Here is a 22,378-nt window from a genome sequence, read left to right as displayed (position 1 = left end):
ACAACTACCCAGGTTCAATATCTTCAAGGGAGCATCTTCTGATGTCACAATAACCTTATCACTCACACAGGTCATAACAACCTAATCACTCACACAGAGGTTGTAATAACCTTATCACTCACACAGAGGTCATAACCTAATCACTTACACAGAGGTTGTAATAACCTTATCACTCACACAGAGGTCATAACCTAATCACTTACACAGAGGTTGTAATAACCTTATCACTCACACAGAGGTCATAACCTAATCACTTACACAGAGGTTGTAATAACCTTATCACTCACACAGAGGTCATAACCTAATCACTTACACAGAGGTTGTAATAACCTAATCACTCACACAGAGGTCATAACCTAATCACTTACACAGAGGTTGTAATAACCTTATCACTCACACAGACGTCATAACCTAATCACTTACACAGACGTCATAATGACCTAATCACTCGAACAGAGGTCGTCACAACCTAATTACTCACACAGAGGTCACACCCCTCACTCATCCAGATCTAAATGTCATCTGCTTAAACAAAACACAAAAATATGAACATTTATAATTTATTCTCAGAATGAATTAAAATTAATACTAGATTTAACCTATTTATTCACTTCTAAAAAAAACAGTCACCTAATCAGAGCACGTTGAAATGTTATTTCACTAATTTATCACAGTGAATATTAATCCTGTTTACTATGTGCTTCCTAAACTGTTACAATTATTCCTTATTCAATTTAATTTTAAAATTCTATCATATAGATAAAAGGCCCAGAAGGCCTGTATCTCTCACATTGCTTTGTTTGGCAGAAGTTGTTTCATCCAAACTAATGGAAATTGATTTCTAAATTCCCTGTCTCACAACACACACTATATGTCCCCATTTGGCCCCATTCTTCTGTCCTTAGGGAGTCAGCCAAACAATTGATGCTTCATACCGAGTTGGGATTGAATCTGACCATTCCTGAAAAAGAATTTTCAAGTGTTTGCTCTATTACCCCTCCAGTGGGTTCTGCCTCTCCCATTCAAAAGGGCCTAGACCCATTGTTTATACAAAACTGATTTCAATCTACTCAAGGATGTGTCAGACCAAATTGAGCAAAATTCCTTCAGAAGGAGTAGGATTTTAAAGAATTTGCTCTGTTTTCCTTGTTGGGCCCTGCCCTCCTCTCATCAAGACCCAGTGTTTACACAAGATGTACTCCCCTTTACCCAAAAATGCACCATGCAAAATCTAAGCAAAATTTCCCATTACCCAAGAAAGCTTCACACCAAATTTGGGCAAAATCCAATCATCCCTACAGGAGAAGTAAGATTTTAAGGAATTATTTCTATTTTCTCTATTAGCCCCACGTCGGGAGGCAAAGACCCAGCATTAAAGAAAATTTTCTCTGCTTCCCCAAAGGATGCATCTGACCAAATTTGGTCAAGATCTGCTCAGTTGTTCATGACTAGTAGTAATTTGTAGTAAAAGTTTGACATGTGAATGATACCTGGGGTATGGTATAAGGTTGGCAGTCCTTCAGGTGGGCTCAAACTGGATTGTAAAACAGACGGCTGTTATTTTCAGATCTGTGTATCATTATAGGAGTACAATATGTAAATATGGACACTTTAGGATTATCACTACTTATTCTTACTAAATCAATATGGCACTCACACTTTTTGAGATTCATCACATATTTATTTTGTTTGTGATTAAGTTATATATGTCCAGGTGGCAATTGTTGGGATTCCCCAACATGAGATTGTTGGTACTTGATAAACAAAACTTATTCTAGAGTTGAACAATACCAAATCACAACTTGTTCATAAATTAGATGATGAAAGGTACTGCTTCTGTGCCTAATAACCTTCAAAGAAACAAAGAAATCACATCAATTCAATTTTTTTCAATTTCCTTTTTATTTTTTTAATTTTCTGGTTTGCTTCATAGTCAAAATTGTGACAGATGGGATTTCAAAAATTGATGGTAAATCATTATTAAACTCTCATCAAATAATATAATATGTTTGTTTCCAAGAGTTTTACATTCAAAATGACGGATCCATAAATTGTACATCAATCACAATGAGTCCATAGACTATCCACCATCACAATGGGTCCATAGACTGTCCACCATCACAATGGGTCCATAGACTGTCCATCCATCACAATGGGTCCATAGACTGTCCATCCATCACAATGGGTCCATAGAGTGTCCATCACAATGGGTCCATAGACTGTCCATCCATCACAATGGGTCCATAGAGTGTCCATCACAATGGGTCCATAGACTGTCCATCCATCACAATGGGTCCATAGACTGTCCATCCATCACAATTGGTCCATAGACTGTCTATCACAATGGGTCCATAGACTGTCCATCCATCACAATGGGTCCATAGACTGTATCCATCACAATGGGTCCATAGACTGTCCATCCATCACAATTGGTCCATAGACTGTCTATCACAATGGTTTCATAGACTGTCCACCATCACAATGGGTCCATAGACTGTATCCATCACAATGGGTCCATAGACTGTCCACCATCACAATGGGTCACTGTCCATCCATCACAATGGGTTCATCAAACATGAAGGTGTTCATTCAATATGATGGGTTTGACAGGCTTGAATACTGTTCCTTTATGCCCAAGTGTTGAAAGTTCATCTTAAAAATGAAATAAATTATCTATCTTTTCTGCAACAAAAAAGAAAAGGACAATCATATTATGGTTGCCATGGTTACAAGAGTCAAGCATGGCAGGAGGAAAGACTATTAACATGTGTATTTAGATTGTCAATCAGTACATGCAGACTTATTTTTATTTGTAATGCAAAATAAAAACAAAATTGTCTGAACAGGAGAATGAATGAAATAATAATTTTGCATTAAATTGAATAAAGACAAAATCTAGCATCTAAACAGAATTTAAAATACAAAAATGGCCAAACAGAATTACTAACACTAAACCATCCCATTATGAGTACATAACAATATATAGAAATTCACCTTTTTTGAATAGCTTTGTTGCCCTTCTTTTCAATTTTGTTGCCTTTATTTTGAAGGTCAGAATTACGATGTCTTTTCTTTTGCTGCTTCATGTTGTCATAACTTTCCTCGGAGAAGATTGGCAGCCCAACCTTAACACATTTGCTCAGTGCTCTCTCCCAATCTTCACTGCTAACATACTGTACACCTGTATGAGATACAAATACAGAACATCTTGAACTGTAAATCACTTAGATTTTGCAAATACTTTATTTTGCGAACTAACCTCTTCAAACATATTCGTGAATACATGATTTCCAGAACAGTGATTTAGAAATTATTTTAAATTTGCGAACGATGGGCTGTTAGATGTATAACAGTAACCGAATCAGCATGGATGTCGTCAAGAGTTATTTTTGTAAAAATAATCAAAAGTGATTTGAATTAATGATTGACTCTTCTTGCGTATTAACGCGAAAATAAATCCCACACTTAATGTAATTGATTTGCAGTAAACTTTTATCATGTGTATCATGAAATTTGCGAAATTAAATTACTGGAACATAGAAATTATGATACATGTAAGTACATCGCACATATATAAGATAAAACAAGATAAAACTAAGAAATACTGATACCCAATAATTAGTTTGACAATCAATAACAACATTCCCCTTAATACAAATAGAAGAATGACGATATATCGTCTCACACCAATGTTCTGATGTATGTAACCATGATTTGTCTTATGTACTATAGTATAGTATAGTAGAAGCCCAGAGGAATAGTGCACTGAATGAGAGAAAAAGTACGAGGTGACGTTATTCCCAAATCAGCTCCCTGACATCAGAAAATCTCGACCAGCGGACCCACTGCCATGTGGTATTTTCATACCTAAAACTAACTGAAAATGACCCAGGACTAGACCTGATGTTTATATCATTGAATTAAAAGTAAACTTTAAATTAAGGTAATGTTTTATTTGGACCATCTTCTTTTTTTTGTTGGACAGTTTTGAACTCAAGGTGTGCAAAACTTATTTCCAAATTATAGTAACAATGACCTTGACCTTTGACCTCCAAACTTGGAAAACAATTCCAAGCCAGCAATTTGGTGCAAACAAGGAATTTTTGTAGTTTGAGAGGAGTTTGCCTGACAGACCTCAGCTTAAAGTGCAGAGGCCAATTTTCAATTTAAAGCAACAGTGTCCTTGACCTATGACCTTTAAACTTGAAATACCGTCTGGAGCAAGCACTTCCCACAAGGGAGGAGTTCATGAAATCTGAGGGAAATTGGTCCAACAGAACTTGAGACTGTGTGTGGAAACCAAGTAGACATTCGGGCAAACATTCTCTTCGGAAATCAGGGCTCTCACACCCCCTTTTGGGACTGGGGCCCGGGGCCCTTAGAATTGGGAAAAATAATGGTGTTTTCCTTATAATTGGGAGAACTTGGGGTCTAAATTGGGAAAAAAGATACTATTTTGCATTGGGAATGGGGCCGAATATCAGCCCCAAATCTGGCAGATCAAGAGCCCTGGAAATAGATCAAATACAATAGATAAAATCTGATAGGAAAAAGAGCTCGGTTAATTGTGCAGATAAAGAAGTATGACAGACTGACCGACCTCCAGAGAATGTTATTATTATCATTATCCTTTCCTATTATCCAATTGTAAGGATAATGATTAAATTTTACCTAGTTTATAAGCAAGCTTCTTAACATCGTCTTTCTGTGATGTGTCACACGTTCCATAAACAACAAAGTCTGTGGCACTGGACAACTTCCTATCTACAGAGCAGCCGTGCAATGTAGCTTTAGACATCATCTGATACAGCTTGTCCTGAGTCATTCCCGTAAACAGCACTCTACGATTATTCATATCAACTACAATGCAAAACAATAATTCAAGGCGAAAGCGGATTAATGTTACATGGAATTATATACATATTTTACCATAGGTAATGATACATAATTGGTGATATTGTAAATACTTGATGTAAACACAAAAAAAAAAACACAACAGTTTCTAACTGGAAAATAAAGTTCTTTTCAAGACATAATACTGAAGCAACCTCCATAGGTAGGTTTATCCAATGGCTAAACAATAACACTAAAGATATTTTAGCGAACACAGGAGAAAACTTATTTCTTTATCATCAATTCTTTCTCAACAAAGGCATAAACATGGATAACAGAATTCATCATAAAATATTATCAAATGTCAAGATTCCTTTCATAATGCAAGTGAATATCACCTTTTAATACAAATTTAGAGTTAGATACAGTAGTGCTAAACAGTGAATTAAACTTGCAGCCGTTTTGTCCTTCCAGGGCTTGTCAGTGATGCAAAGTTTTGAAGCCTAGGAGGCAACAGAGGAAAATCTTCAGTGATTGAAAGAAAGTCAAAATATAGACAGGGAGGTGCTGCAGCCCCATAATTAAGTAAATTTCGTAATTTTTTATATATCAGATAAATTTAAGAATAATATCAAGTACATGGATCTATTCTGAACCATGACTTTATTGAAATGAATTGAAACTTGGATGCTACTTACCAAAATCAACGTCGGTCTCCACTTCACTTAGGTTGCTTCTATTGTTCGCTTCTGCTGTCTTTTTCTGGCCTTTAGAATTTTTCATCAAGATGGCAAGCATCACTGGAAAGGTAGATTATCAATGTAAAATGTTACCTCTCAACATTCTCTAACAGAAATGAAGACAATAATTTTTTATTTTTTCTCTAAGAAATTATTAGAAAGTTATAAAGATCAGAAATGAATTAATAATCTCCGGTGAAAAATTATACAGAAAACCAATGTATCAGTAATCACATGCACAGTGGTCTTATCAATATCCAGTTGCTAATAAAAGTACCCTGTTAATAGCAACTTTTGACTATGTCCGAATTTCAATATGACTATATATGTTCTTTTTAAGTAAGTAATGTTTCCATATGTGTCCTACACAGATACAAAAAGTAGGTCGCAGTGACTGTTTTGGTACATGTGACAATAGCCGTACAATGTTATAGTTTTGTTTTTGTTGTGGATTAGCTGATATTTTGGTACCAAATTGTACTGATCTGGCAATAGGTTATGTCTGGTGCATCCTCAATACTCCAGGGGTTACACTCACTATTGCTCTCTGCATCCTTGGAACATATCATGACAAAAATTGAAGGTTCCATGTACGGCACATTGTGGATAAGGAGAGAAGACCAGTTTGATCATTTGATGTACATCAAAATAATATACAACATTTATATAGCACCCTATATAACTTCACAAATTACTCTAAGGCACTTTACAGTGCATGTAAAATTTCAGTCATGGTATCAATAACACATTATACATCTACATATATGTATGATATGCTGATCATTGTGTCCACATGATCACCAGAATAACACCACATGTATGTACCTGTAGCAAAACATTACAAGTCTAAGAAAAAGCACACCTGAACAGATGGGTCTTAACACCCTTTTTGAAAGTGGCAATTGTTGTTGCTTTCCTGGTTTGTGATGGTAGGTTATTCCACAGTGTGGCGGCAACCTTGAGGTCACATGAAACAGTATGTGAAATTGACTTTGAAGTTAGGTTTTACTACGTTGTAATCTTCAAAGAAGCATATCAGTCTGTGATCAGTCTTTTTTTTTCTCATTTAATTTTGTCGGGAAATGTTCCAAGTCTACAGAGAGCTAAAGTGATCGTAACCTCTAGAGAATCAAGGATGTGTCTGGTGATAAACCCATTCATATCTAACTGCCATTTTACAGGAACAAAATAAGCGATAAATGTTATTTAATTGTCTAGTAATAATCCGATACCCTGACAACAAGTCGGATATATTATCAGACCCCCGGGCTTATTGTATAGTAACTATGTAGTTCCATTCTTCATTGTATATATATATATATATATATATATATATATAATTTTGATCAGTCTTATTCAAGTAAGACTGAAACAAGCTATAAATAGTATATTCTAATTTACCGGTAGTTGTGTACAAACCATTTTCACTGTAATCTCTGCGACGTCCTTTAGATCCCGTTATAGTGGTATACTGTTTCATGGATCGCTGCACATCTCTTTCTGTGATGAGAGTTGACTCCAGTGGAAGACTGGTTGCCTTTTTAGCTGCCTGTAAGGCTAGCTTGTCAGCGAGGTCATTTCCATCCACTCCTGAATCTGATGGCACCCAGTCCATAGCTACACTTATACCTTCAGATACGATATCATCCCACTTCTTTCTTATACTTCTAACAACAGCTTGATGTTCCACATCATATATTTGATAAAAGCATCCTTTAATCACAGCTTGGTTATCACAAAATATCTGGATTTTGTCCACTTCTCGAAGATTGATATTTGAAATTATGTGAGACAAAGCTGTCTCCACCGCAGTGTATTCAGCTACATCCACTGAGGCTCGGGGGGACACAGGAACTGACAATTCTGCTTTAAAATTGTCACTTTGACGATAAATAACAACCCCAACTCCGCATGGCCCTACCCTATCTTCAGCGTCTAATACAGAACCATCTGTGTATACTACAAGCGTCCTTTCAGGTAAAGAAGTCAATATTTTCTCATACATTTTTTTAGCATATTCAACTTTCTCTTCTGATCTTACACCATGCCAATAACTTGGTACCAAATTTGCACATTGCCTCAATATCTGAAGTTTCTGGTTAGAAACTGAATGAGGCAAATACTTTGTACAGTTACAGTCACAAACACTGACAGAAGACAGGAGACTCCATCTGTAACTTTGACTTGAGAACCGCACATGGGAAGTTTTTGTTCTATTCAAAATCTGGTCAAGTATTCTACTTGTTGTCCATCTGAGTACTCTACTCGTTGTCCATCTTTGTAACACAAACATTGTCTTGACGTTATAATAAGGCCTGTTGGAAGAAATAATGCAAAAAAAATCACTTTGTAATTCAGAATTTCATTTTGCCTTATTAATTGTTCTTTAAACTAGTACACCTGCTATCAAAGAAAACAGCTAAAAATTTCTTAGGTAGGTATAAAATTATACAAACACTAACAAATAATTAAGTTTCAGTGTCTTATGGACTTTTTTAAGTTCTTGACAATCAGTTACAGAATTTTTTTCTAATTTTTGCTTTTCATTTTTTGGCCATCACGGCTACAAATAATGAGCTGAATTGCTGAATCGCTGGATATGGGATCGCATGTTACATGATGTGCAATGTGTGCACGATATATGCACAATGTCTGCATTATAGGAATCTGTGTGTATGTTGTACAGCTTTATCAGAAATGTTTGATTCTATCGAGGTAGAGGTAGATATAAATTTAGAAATGGCTAACAGATAGGTGTGGGGAAGGGTTTATCTATTTTCTAAATATATAAGATTAAAGTATACTCCCTAATTAAGCCATAAATCTTTAGGTTGGTATCAAGATCAAGTTGCGATACCTTTCCATAAAGTTGAGTATTTCACCTATTGGTGACATGATTTTGTTGCAATTAACTTTACCCTTTTAAATATATTTATATATTTAATTAATCATCCGGTATACCTTTCAGGTATCAAGTTCATATGGAGTGTGCATGCCTCAATGAAGAACATATCCACCTGGTATTACTGACCGTGTCTCTATATTCCACTTGTAAGTTATGGATGAGTTACATTTTCTGTTCCTTTTTCTTCTATATGTAACAGAGGTCATTATTTATTTATTTCCACTAGGAATCGAACCTGGAACCCCTGGCTTACTAGTCTGATGCTCAATCAATCCAGCTAAAGAAAAGTTCTCTCTAGCCAAGTAGTATATTGCAGCTAGTATTTTCCCAGGGTTACATATATATATTTACTCCAAGCATTCAATGTTGATATTTATATCTGGTGAAGATAGGTTTTGGTTATCACACATTTTATTAATTAGTTTGTAACTAACAATTATTGAGGCAAAATATATCTAGTTTTAATGTTTACCTTTTAATCAATACTACCATCTGGAAGTTTTCTTTCTCTCAAAGGGTGGTAAATGAGTGGAACTCTCTACCAGAAGATATAGTACAGGCACCAACTTTGAACTCATTTGAAAACAGGCTTGATGAATATTGGAAAAGTGTGGATAGAACATATAAAATCTTTATTCCAACCAGAAGTGACAACATTAAACCAATGGATTGTGACAAGGTTTCGGATTTGAACATAGAGGCATAAGGCCTGCGTTCAGTATCAACTAAGCTATACTAAGCTATTACAGAGCTCTCACACCCCATTTTGGGACTGGGGCCCGGGCCCCTTACAATTGGGAAAAATAATGGTGTTTTCCTTAGAATTTGGAAAACTTGGGGTCTAAATTGGGAAAAAAGATATTATTTTGCATTGGGAAATCTGGCAGATCTGGCTGTTACAGCAAATTTGCTACAAAGTAATTACATAATCCAAAGACGTATATATGTTATATATGTCTCTGCATAATCCAATGTTTCAACATTCTACTTTACTACAACAACTGGACAATATATGAATGTAGACTTTCCAAGGGCTGGTAGGGTAAGTTTATTTTACTATTAACTCAATATGCTAGATAACATAAATTTGATATTGATTGGCTTCTGACAGAATTTTATAGTATATTTTCTTGATTCCGCGCGATTCTAAGATTAAACCATGTTCTCTAACATTTTGAACTGGCGTTTCTGACTTTTATGTCAGCGACATCAATATCACACCATTTTGTAGGACATCTTTCTCGTGGATACTGCAAGAGACCTCAATATGATGTCTCTGGCACATCAAACAAAGAGTGTGCTCTCAAATTATAATAATAACAATAAGGAAATGCATACCCTGCATCAGCTACTACATATCTCTCGTCATATCTGTCGTTCCTCGTGTAGGTCTCTTTCCGAACAGGAGTTTCCCGTTCTATTTTTAGAAACATCATCGATTGGTTGTAACAGAAATAATATCCGTTCTTTTCCGTTTGACTTCGGAGTTGCTTCCCTTGCATACCGGCTGACCTTCAAGCATGGCTGTCAGACAATTGTCCAAGATTTCCAGACTGTTCCCACAAAATGCAACATTTGTTGCATCGACTAAGCTCAGGTAAATAATTGAACGTTAAATCCTCAGGAATACTGGTTGTCATGTTTTTCTTGAGATGAAATTTCCGCAATTGCACCTAACGGTTTTTGTCATCAGACCACGTTATTAAGTCGTGTTCACGGCTAAATATAGGTTATTGTGCTTAAAGTTAACACTTCCATTTCCCTGTTACATCATTTATCTATATTTTAGTTGTATAAAGTGATATATAGTTACATTCTGTTTGTTTCATGATTGCAGTATCTTATTGCATACTGTAAAAACATAACAGTTCTGGATTTACCAACTGAAAAACGGATATTTTTGATTACATAAGACTATATACACAGCTAACACAAGATCCATCTAACATTGATGTGAAGGTTACTTTTTAGAATTTTAAGTAATTTACTTTGTATTTTTCCGCAGGATTTATAAGGTAAAACAGATATTTCCTTCTTATTTATACAGTATTATGGTATTTCTAAGTTTTAAAATACAATCTGGATGTACATCAATATCAGATGAAATAGCTGGCTATCTGAATAAAATTATCTTTTAAAAACCACGAACAAAAAATTTGGCAATGTATGCAGTATCTGTCAACTCAAGGTCTCGTCACATGTATGTGGATATGCATATATCAAGTAAAAGTGACAAGTAAAGTGAGAGCTAGAAATGCGTTTTTAATTCTGACATATTTTGTTAATACAAGAAGGGATTCCTCTGTATAAGTATTTTGTGTATTTGAAATTTGATCATCAGTTTACGTATCAGATGCGTCAGGCAGTTAAAGATTATCATCACTATTTCTGAGAAGGGTAAATGCAGGGCTCTCACACCCCGTTTTGGGATTGGGGTCCTGGGCCCTTAAAATTGGGAAAAATAATGGTGTTTTCCTTAGAATTGGGAAAACTTGGGGTCTAAATTGGGAAAAATAGATACTATTTTGCATTGGGAATGGGGCCCAATATCGGCCCCAAATCTGACAGATCGAGAGCCCTGAAATGATCAAATTTCCTATCATTAAGAGCAAAAACAGTGAAGAGAAAATATCCAACATTCAAAGAACAAATAAAGATCAAACAATGGTGAGCTCCAAGATCCTGCTGGGATCTCTGGTCTATAGGAAAGCTTTCATTGACCTAGAAAGCAATTTCCCAAAAAATTCTATGATGTGTGATTTTAAAATTGCTTTTGCTTTTGATCATGGTAGGTTTGTGATTTTGTACAATGCATGCATGAAGCTATTAGCTCCAGAAAAACAATTTGAAGGTTTTTTTCTCACAGGTGATTAATTATCATCATTTTATTTCATTTATAGCTCAACATGGGCAAACGTAGAAATGGGTCCACCGGACGCCATTCTTGGTGTCACAGAGGCATACAAGCGTGACACCAACCCTAAAAAGATGAACCTGGGTGTTGGAGCTTACCGTGATGACAGTGGGAAACCTTTCATCCTGGAATGCGTCAAAGAGGTATTTTGGAATGTACATTGTGTCAGTGCTTTCTGTCAAAAGTGACAATGATTGATAGAATTATAGATTTCTTCTAGAAACTAAAAGTACAGACTGACCAAAGACAATGTAATAGCACTGTTTTGGGGAAGGCACTCTACCATAGTCCCACAGGATAGCATGTTGCAAGCCTCCATAATGGCCGTGTTCAGTATGGTGCCCACCAGCTTGTACAAGAAGATTATGCCTCAAATTCACCCAGACTGTTCAGGGGGTGATAAATCCCAGAAAACCAGCAAACTGTAGATATGAAGAATGACCAGTTAAAATGTTAAGATTTATTAAATGAAAAAACACTATATGAATGCTGTATATATTGTGTGTTTAAACACTTCTAATGTTTCTGAATTTTCAGGCCGAGCAGATGATGCTGAGGGAAGGCGTGGACCATGAGTATGCCCCCATCACTGGACCACCAGAGTTCTGTAAGGAGGCTGCAAAGTTAGCATTCGGGGATGACAGTCCAGTCATTAAAGAAGGCAGAGTAAGATTCACTAATTGCATTTCATAAGATCAAATGTCCGTTGTGCGTTGGAAACAATTTAAATTTTCAACTTCTTCTCAATAACAAAAAAGCACAGGGTCATGATATTGGGCTAGTAGCATGCTGGGATGAAGGGCTTCCAAGTTTGCTCAACTGAATGAACTTGACCCATTTTCAATGTCACAGGGGTCAAATGTGTTAGAATTTTTAAACAACTTCTCAATAAGAAATGACCAGGGTTATGATATTTGGCTAGTAGCATGCCCATTCATTGTTCAAATCCTTGACCTTCATTCAAGGTCACAGTGTTGTAATGTGCTAAACTGAAACTACAGACAGTCAGTTCCTTTTAATTGAAAATTAAGCCTTCAAAACTTAGCAACAATAAAAACTAAAAAAAAAAGTATGCATATATAATTTGTTTTGTCTGCCCCAATGATGGGATTGATGGACAGGTTCTAAAACTGTCCAGAGACCTGAAGAACTCAGTTGACCGTTAAGGCCCATGGGCCTCTTGTTTTTTCGTGGGTGTGTTACCTTTGTGTCTCTTCATACTAAATGGGAAGGCGGGTGGAATATTTAATCGGTCTTGGTATTTGATAACATTGAAGGTAAATCATCAACAAACTGTTATAAAATGTTATCATTTGTTTACCATAGATTGTCCCTTCTGAAACAAAATTAGTGAATAGTTTTTAGCATCGAAAGCGTTCAATCCAATTAGCTGTAGTGATCCTAATCATGTTTTAGGGAGAATCATCATATTTACTGATCTAATTGTAATCGTGTTTTAGGGAGAATCATCATATTTACTGATCTAATTGTAATCGTGTTTTAGGGAGAATCATCATATTTACTGATCTAATTGTAATCGTGTTTTAGGGAGAATCATCATATTTACTGATCTAATTGTAATCGTGTTTTAGGGAGAATCATCATATTTACTGATCTAATTGTAATCGTGTTTTAGGGAGAATCATCATATTTACTGATCTAATTGTAATCGTGTTTTAGGGAGAATCATCATATTTACTGATCTAATTGTAATCATGTTTTAGGGAGAATCATATTTACTGATCTAATTGTAATCGTTTTTAGGGAGAATTATCATATTTACTGATCTAATTGTAATCGTGTTTTAGGGAGAATTATCATATTTACTGATCTAATTGTAATCGTGTTTTAGGGAGAATCATATATTACTGATCTAATTGTAATCGTGTTTTAGGGAGAATCATATATTACTGATCTAATTGTAATCGTGTTTTAGGGAGAATCATATTTACTGATCTAATTGTAATCGTGTTTTAGGGAGAATCATATTTACTGATCTAATTGTAATCGTGTTTTAGGGAGAATCATATTTACTGATCTAATTGTAATCGTGTTTTAGGGAGAATCATCATATTTACTGATCTAATTGTAATCGTGTTTTAGGGAGAATCATCATATTTACTGATCTAATTGTAATCGTGTTTCAGGGAGAATTATCATATTTACTGATCTAAATGTAATCGTTTTTAGGGAGAATTATCATATTTACTGATCTAATTGTAATCGTGTTTTAGGGAGAATCATCATATTTACTGATCTAATTGTAATCGTGTTTTAGGGAGAATCATCATATTTACTGATCTAATTGTAATCGTGTTTTAGGGAGAATCATCATATTTACTGATCTAATTGTAATCGTGTTTTAGGGAGAATCATCATATTTACTGATCTAATTGTAATCGTGTTTTAATTGTCTAATTGTAATCGTGTTTTAGGGAGAATCATCATCATCATATTTACTGATCTAATTGTAATCGTGTTTTAGGGAGAATCATATTTACTGATCTAATTGTAATCGTGTTTTAGGGAGAATCATATTTACTGATCTAATTGTAATCGTGTTTTAGGGAGAATCATATTTACTGATCTAATTGTAATCGTGTTTTAGGGAGAATCATCATATTTACTGATCTAATTGTAATCGTGTTTTAGGGAGAATCATATTTTTACTGATCTAATTGTAATCGTGTAATCGTGTTTTAGGGAGAATCATCATATTTACTGATCTAATTGTAATCGTGTTTTAGGGAGAATCATATTTACTGATCTAATTGTAATCGTGTTTTAGGGAGAATCATATTTACTGATCTAAAGCATAAAGTTTTATGTATAATTGGATTGGATTTTCTTTTACTTTTCAGAATGTAACAGTCCAGGGTGTATCAGGAACAGGTTCCCTCAGGATAGGGGGTGCATTCTTCGTGAGTTCCTTTACTATTACTGCTTGTACGAGTATGGTCTTAACTTAACGAAAGTTGTGAATGTAAAGTTCATGAGGAAAACATAACATGTAAACGAGATATTCTTATTATTAAATTGAAATGCTTTATTTCACAGGTTGATTGGCCTGCAATATATGTATGATATAAACAATGCATTAATTTTGTATCATCTGTTATTGTCTTACAGTCAAAGTGGTACTCAAAAAGCAACGTGTTTTACCTTCCAAGTCCGTCCTGGGGAAACCATACACCTATTTTCAAGTATGTATTATGATAGATGAATATTACTAGAGCTAGCTTAGCTAATCAGAAACATTTTGTTTATACTGAAAAATCACTTAACTTTCATACAGATGAAATGAAAGCTTTGAATTAACAATATTGATCAATGTTTATACCCTATATTGTAGCAAGAAATTCTATGAGTATATCTTGATTTATTTGTTTAGACACTCAGGCCTGGAGGTCAAGTCTTACAAATACTATGACCCAAGCACCTGTGGGTATGATTTCAACGGAGCTATGGAGGATATATCGGTAAGCAAGATGTATCAGTAAGTTACCTCCCCTTATACATAGACTATATTATTAAAATAACTAACCCCAAATATGATGGATATAAGCAATAAGTATAAGTACCTCACCTAATAATGGGTGATATCCCCAGTGTGCTCCGTTGCCTCAGAATTGGTGAGATTCAAGTCTTTTTCCAGCTTTCAAGCAATATATAAATACATGCTAAAGGTACAGTGATTTAAAAACAGGATAAACTCTGCATCTGCGAAAGAAAGGGAATGTTAGGGATACATCAGTACATTAGGTCCTTAAAATTCCAAAGCAGAAATTAGGAGGTATATCAGCAATTATCTCTATTAGTGTATAACCAGTTGCTTTTGCGATGTCAAAATTCTCATGATTTTCATTTTCAACCTGAAATTAAAATTTTCATGATTTGAATATAAGAGGATACTAGTACATCTGTTTCAAATATGTGATTGTTGATTTAACTACTAAGCATCAGTATCATTAAAAATATTTTGTTAAATATTCTAGAATAATGAAATATATTATCTGTATTATGCACTGTTTAAAAGGATATTCAGCTCAAGTTAGGATTTCATATGATGTTGTTTATAAAAAAATATCACATATATGTTCTTATTGAAACTGTACTCCTCAATTGGCCATATTAACAAACATATGATATTTGATTTGTGGAATTTCTATTTAGATCTAGCTAGGTCAGTTTACAAACATTGGCTTGACCATGACTAAGCCTCATCAGGTTAGATTTTTTATTAACCAAACAGTGTGAAATATTTGTGTATATCTTGAAATTGACAAGAAAGAGTCCAAACAAGGCAGTGGAATTTTGATATCGCCAGACATTACAAGTGAACAGCACACATTGTGTATTAACCCAATACTTTGCATATAATATGTAATCCAGCCATTGTCTGAGTTTTGGCTTAGCAAGTGTGCTACTGTATATTTAGACAATCTATCAGTAATTTCATTTTGGAAGGGGGTACTTACACTAATTTCACTTGTTCAAAATGACCTTAGGATCTTGAGAAGATATTTTGATGCTATATGTAGTTTTACAAGTCGGTAAAAATAGTTCTAAAAGGGTACAAAATAGCTAGAAATTTGCAAACTTGTATAGTATAATCCCTGCATCAATCCATTCCTAATAAATTTATTATTTTCTCGAATTTCCAGCATAGATAATTTGAAAAATCTGAGTTAACTAGTGGCAGTACTAATATGACAACAGGATTTAATAGCACTTCATATTGCGGATGAAATTTACATGCGTATTGATTGTTCACAGATAAAATTTTTGTGACCACATCAATGCCTTGAAAATTAGCAACAGTGTAATTTTTGGATGATGTATTTACCTATTTTTAAAAAAGAATTTTCAATAATTTGAACTCATTTAGAAATCACCTCTTTCAATTTTTAACCTATGTCCTTATTACTTGGTATGCTTCAAAACATCGTCATGAAATTGTATTTTTCTGAAAACTGCTTTACCGTTCAACAATTATAGGAAGAGTTATTGTCCTTTAATGTTTTTATAAGCTTTTTGATCCTCACCCTTAATTTTCAAACCATTTCATTTAAATTTTATACACTTTTTTAAAATATCATAAAATTTTTTATTTCTCAGTTGTATTTTGATCAGACATTGTTTCAGTACAATAGTCATATGTGTTTTGATTTATTTTGAATTCTTTAAAATTCTGGCATTTTTCAGAATGTGCGGTTGTTTTAAATTCATTAATTAAAAAATCTTTTATTGGATTGCAGAAAATCCCAGAGGGAAGTACCATTGTATTACATGCATGTGCCCACAATCCTACTGGTGTAGACCCAAGGGTAAGTTTATTAGGTCTGTGTTATATGACCTATTAAAATCTACATAATAAAAAAAAAACGATACAAGGTACCTACCATGAGTAGTACATCATTTTTCTGTAATTCTCACGATGTGATTGCTAAGATATTGTTGCTTTTGGAATCGCTCTGCTGATACGTGTACAATATTAGATATATGTGTATAAATAGTTTTTAAAGAGAAATCGTTAGACATTCACAGTAGTTCTTGTTCAACATTTTTCAACTTCATCTTTCTTTAAGAATGAACTTGTAATATTTCTGTTACTTATTCAAACATTCAGTTAACACTTTTTTTTGTTAAAATGGATAGTTTATATTTCAGTACCTGTGCATAATTTGAATGTCAGCCATGTTGTTTTTTATTGTATTTAAAGTTGACTGTCTATGATTGTAGCCAGAACAATGGAAGGAGATGAGCGCTCTTATAAAGAAACAAAAACTCTTCCCCTTCTTTGACATGGCGTACCAAGGATTTGCCAGTGGAAACATTGATAATGACGCCTTTGCTGTTCGTCAGTTCCTGGAGGACGGACACCAGATTGCCTTGGCTCAGTCTTTTGCCAAGAACATGGGATTGTATGGTAAGGTTAAGATAAATCATGTTTAGAATAGGCTGGGCTGGGTCTTTAGACAGTGATTCAGTTGTCAGTGTTTGGAAATGAGGACTGTCTAGAAATAAGTTTTCAAGGTATCAAGCCTACACAGCCATGATACTGCCACATTTTACCCTTTATATTAGGCTCATAACAAATTTAAATCAGTTGATATCGGGGTGTTTTTTTTTTCAGGTTGCTTATCATTTTCCATATTTCTTGAAAAAGCAGCTGCATACATTTTCTGAACACTCTCAGTTCTAGTTTTTTACTCAAAAATAATTTTTCCTTGTATCATTTTCCATATTTCTTGAAAAAGCAGCTACATATATTTTCCCAACACTCTTAGTTCTAGCTTTGTACTCAAAAAATATTTTCCTTTGTAATCAAAACATCTTTTTTTTTTATTTCTTGAAAAAGCAGCTACATATGTTTTCCGAACACTCTCAGTTCTAGTTTTGTACTCAAAACTTATTTTTCCTTGTACTCAAAATATATTTTTCCTTGTACTCAAAACATATTTTTCCTTGTACTCAAAACGTATTTTTCCTTGTACTCAAAACATATTTTTCTTTGAGTGTGTTAACATGGTTGTGTTGACTTTCTTGGCATGAAGGAAATAAGCATATTTGATCTAATTATGTTTTATAAATAAGGCTTGAGAACATTTTCTGTGAATGATATTCAGTGTTTCTTAATGGGAGATAACTCCTGTCAACATATCTTGCATGTCCTTTGTAGGTGAGCGAGCTGGTGCCTTTAGTATTGTTTGTGGAACGAAGGAGGAGGCAGACAGAGTTATGTCCCAGGTCAAGATTCTCATCCGACCCATGTACTCTAATCCTCCCGTCCACGGATCCCGTATTGCTGCTCGAGTACTCTCCAACCCAGACCTGAGAACTATCTGGTTGGTATTATGTCCTATTGATAGTACAGTGAAACCTGACTCTATTTACAGCCATCCTGTCATATCTGACCAGAGGTCTTGGAACTAAATATTTAAACTATATTTATATATATAATTGTAACAACTGGACACGGCCATATTTTCTTGTTTTGTTGCTTAAATAAACATATATTCACACTGAGTTTAACAATAGTGACAAAGGTTCTAATCCCAACACCTGTGTATCAAAGATTCTGTGCCTATTCAATGGGAACACTCAGGCTACTTGATAAGTGTGTTTTTTATGTTGAGGTACTCACAGGGTAAACTACCGTTCCCTGTACTACATAGAAGTAATACCTGAAGGCAAAATTAACATATGCAACATCATTTTTCCTTATGTGAAATCATGTATAAAGAGATGAAAACAAAATACTACAACAACAGTAGTTCTCAATACATGATATTGTTAAACTCAATTTGTACTGTACATACGTTATTACTCAACACTTCAGACCATAGTGAAGATCATTAGTTTTATCAGGCATAGCTAACAAAGCATGTTTGTGGTTAAGAATTCATTGTTTTTGAATTGAGATAAGTCAAGATTAAAATTTTAAAATTTTAGAACATGTTTCAAATAGAAGCTATTGTTCCTGACCATTTTTTTTTTTTTTTTAATTTTGCAATAATTCAGTTGCTGATGAAAAAGTGTTTTGAGGTCTTTCAAATTAAGAATTTATTTTGACTTTACTTCATAAACTGTGTTTCATTAAGAATCTTAATTATTGTGATCATTAGGAATGGCACAGTAGTTATTTTCAATAAGTCAGTTGGTGAGATTACGTATACAAAAGACACTAAGATAGATACGTGTGGGAAAACTTGTCATGACAAATTCATTTATCAAATTTTCATTTTTCCGCATCCTGAGATACTGAGAAGTTTATCCAAGCAGCCACAGAACCACGTCATATTATCATCAATGTGTGACAAACTATTAATAAGTGTATCTTTACAATATAATTATAGTAATGAATAATTGTGTGAAGAGGATTGAGAATCCTAAAATGGATACATAACAGAAGAATAGATTCTCCCATTGGTTCTGTACCAGTACTTTGTGTTTGTCAGGCTCGGTGAGGTGAAGGGTATGGCTGACCGCATTATCAACATGAGGAACAGGTTGAGGGATGGTCTGGCCAGAGAAGGATCAAGTCACAACTGGCAGCATATCACAGACCAGATCGGCATGTTCTGTTTCACTGGACTGAAACCTGACCAGGTCAGTCAATTATTATCATTACATTCTTCTAAACAGAGGTTGATCTAGAGTATTTTCTTTCAGATTTAGCCTTGAAAACAGAATACTTGAGGATTATTATTGAAAAAGACAAATATATTAAAAAATGAATGAAGAAAAAACTGAAACCAGTGATGATGAATTTGGTATGAGTGTCAGTTATATTGTAGTGTTAAAGAGATAATTTAGTTGATTTGTGCCTTTGGTATTATCTAAGTACCCTGTATTTCTCCTAATTTTAGACTTACCATGGTAATTGATTACGTTACACTAACCTTTGTTCTGATTTGATATTAGGTGGAGAAACTCACAAAGGAATACTCTGTGTACCTAACAAAGGATGGGCGGATATCAGTGGCTGGAATTACCTCGGGCACAGTGGATTATCTAGCTCATGCTATGCACCAAGTCACAAAGTGAAAGTACAGCTAAATATAGAACACTGTACTGTAGGGGTGTGTTCAAAAGCAAAAACGTTTTGGAATATTTCAGAATATCTTACCAGTATTCTGTTTCTCTCACGTAAAACTAAGGATGGACATAATGTAAAGTATTACAGAACTTACTTTGGTTCTGAACATATCTCCAAACACAAAGTTAAGTGAAATTTCAGTTGGTGCAGGTGTTTAGAATGTTAATGAGACTCCGAAAGATATCACAATGATTCATAAAACTATAACAGAAAAAGAGGAGGATTTCATTTCCCCCCCCAAAAATGTTGGAAATCTTCAAAATCAACAATACTGGCACCCATGTTAGAGGGTTGGTTGAAACCATGTTAAAAGGATCTGATGAAAGTGCTATTATTTGTTTTGTTAGAATACTGCCAAAATACACTTTATATGTAAATGAAGATATTTAAGAGAATCTTTGAAGGTATCTATTTTTGTATGAGAAGCAAAATTTTTCGTGTATCATTCTCAGCGAGTTTTGCTCATTTTGACATTTTACCTTCTAGTGTGTGAAGCCCAGGCTGTTTTATGCTGTACTGGTTACAGCAATTGATGACAGCTGTCAGATGTTCAAACTACCGTAAACACTTTAAAAGATTGACTCTTATCTTATAGAAGAAATTTTTTTTTTTTTTTTTAGAAAATTTGATGTGGACTTTTGCATTTCTGTCTTGTACATACTGAATAGGGTATGTTTACAATAGAACTGTATTTGTATATGAACATTATTATTTGGTTTTTATGAAATACTATGATGTACCACAGTAAATTCTCTAGTGCTTGTTTGATTTTATCTGATTATGCAGAATATGTTACTGTCAATCAACAATACATGTACTAGGTACTGCTTAAATGGTTTATGTATATATTTTACACCTGTTCACATGAACAATTAAACAAAATAACATATTCAGACATATTAAAAGCATAATTTTTTATTTTCACAAAGTGAAATTGTTACTTAATATGTAAAAAGATGTAACTGACAATGATTTCAGACCGAATGGCCTCTTGCTGATTTGTAAAATTGGAGTGATATTTCATAATGATAGACTGTAATAAATATCCTCTAATCAGTTAAATGGAAGGATGTTATAAGGTGTGCATGTGGTTGTTAATTTCTATGGTTGAAATTTTATCCAGTGTAAGTTATTGTTTATAGATAAAACTCCCACTATGATAGGAATGAGACTTAATAAACAAAAGAACACCTATTTTGTCTTTGTTTTACACTTGACCTTTGTTCTAGGTCACAGAGTTCAAATATGCTAAAAACTTAATAATCTTCTTATCCAGTTCAGGAAAACCAATGCAAATGTATGCAGTACCTGGAATGAAATGCTTTAGTTTCCTCATATAAGTGACCTTGACCTTGAAAATAATTTCAACATTAAATGACAATGACTTTTTTAACATCACAATGATTACTTTTATATAAAATACTTAAACATCAACCTGGGGTCTAAATGAGGGTGATAATATAGTTTTCTACCATTCTTTGCTGTCAATGTGATTGTTCAGGTCCTCTTGGCCTTTTGTTAAATATCGGTCATGCTTCTGATAGGCCAATATACAGTGACTAAATATGTATATAGTTTTCGTGTCGAAGCACGTTTCAAAATATATAACCCTAGGAATCCAATTTGATTTTAAATGGAAACACATTTATTTCAACTTGGAATAAAGCTTACATTCAACACTGTGCAGGATACATGATAATTTCTGTGTGGTTGAAAGAACTATTAACTGATTTATTTGTCACAGAATAGTCTCAATTCAACACAAAGTAGAAAAAAGCTAAAGTATATCACATTAAGGGATGCCATGGTTACTAGGCACACTTTGTCTTTGGATGTACCTTGTACCAATGGTTTGTTTGGAAATCTTCCCAAAATTTAAACAATAGTTCAGGACCGATCTTATAGCTGTATCCCATTCTTATGAATGGAAAGTCTGCCTTTATATAATAATCAAGAGGTCCGTAGATCCTGTATAGGTTTGGTTTGTGTTCTATCCAATCTTAAGGAAGCTTAAAGCTGATCCTAAATTATCCACTTTGACCATGTCAGTCTGTTCCAACGGGACCAAACACTTGAATTGTTCAAACTTGGATCCCCTTAACCCAGTGAAACATAAGGCAAAATTTTGTCAATATTCCTTCATCTCAAAAGAAGAAATATTTTATTTCGCCTACTGGTACCCAGGACCTCTGACATCAAGTGGGGTGGGGCTCCATCAATTTTTATACAATATTCGTTGCCCCTTTACCATGTTTACTCAAGGATGCCTCTAACTTCTTACCAAATATGGGCAAAATATCCCCATCTCGAAAGAAGAAGACAGATTTTAAAGCATCACAACTAGTCCCTATACTTGGCCCCGACCCGCCCCCTGACCCTACACC

At 34.3% G+C, this 22,378-nt stretch overlaps 2 protein-coding genes across 3 annotated transcripts; one reads left to right on the top strand and one right to left on the bottom strand.

Annotated features, from left to right (window-relative positions):
- Positions 1 to 1,910: 1,910 nt before the first annotated feature.
- Positions 1,911 to 9,843, bottom strand: LOC132553218 (uncharacterized). Of its 2 annotated transcripts, none has more exons than XM_060217459.1 (6): positions 9,817 to 9,843; positions 6,993 to 7,888; positions 5,532 to 5,633; positions 4,672 to 4,860; positions 2,995 to 3,181; positions 1,911 to 2,682 (listed from the first exon to the last, which is right to left on the bottom strand). In XM_060217459.1, exons 2-6 carry the CDS (start codon positions 7,864 to 7,866, stop codon positions 2,670 to 2,672), a joined length of 1,365 nt encoding a protein of 454 aa, XP_060073442.1. In that variant the 5' UTR covers positions 7,867 to 7,888; positions 9,817 to 9,843; the 3' UTR covers positions 1,911 to 2,669. The 2 variants fall into 2 exon arrangements, with proteins under 2 accessions (XP_060073442.1, XP_060073434.1); XM_060217451.1 differs by lacking the exon at positions 9,817 to 9,843 and adding an exon at positions 8,951 to 8,969.
- Positions 9,844 to 9,970: 127 nt separating this feature from the next.
- On the top strand, positions 9,971 to 21,188 carry LOC132552945 (aspartate aminotransferase, mitochondrial-like). The gene is made up of 11 exons (XM_060217147.1): positions 9,971 to 10,075; positions 11,379 to 11,535; positions 11,930 to 12,058; positions 14,254 to 14,313; positions 14,522 to 14,595; positions 14,784 to 14,871; positions 16,651 to 16,719; positions 17,135 to 17,321; positions 18,075 to 18,240; positions 19,354 to 19,504; positions 19,820 to 21,188. Exons 1-11 carry the CDS (start codon positions 9,999 to 10,001, stop codon positions 19,940 to 19,942), a joined length of 1,281 nt encoding a protein of 426 aa, XP_060073130.1. The 5' UTR covers positions 9,971 to 9,998; the 3' UTR covers positions 19,943 to 21,188.
- Positions 21,189 to 22,378: the final 1,190 nt, after the last annotated feature.

Source organism: Ylistrum balloti, unplaced genomic scaffold, assembly GCF_031769215.1.
Source record: "Ylistrum balloti isolate Yb309-2 unplaced genomic scaffold, AGI_CSIRO_Ybal_v1 Utg369636, whole genome shotgun sequence".
NCBI classification, from domain to species: Eukaryota; Metazoa; Mollusca; class Bivalvia; order Pectinida; family Pectinidae; genus Ylistrum; species Ylistrum balloti.
This window is presented reverse-complemented; position numbering and strand designations above follow the sequence as displayed.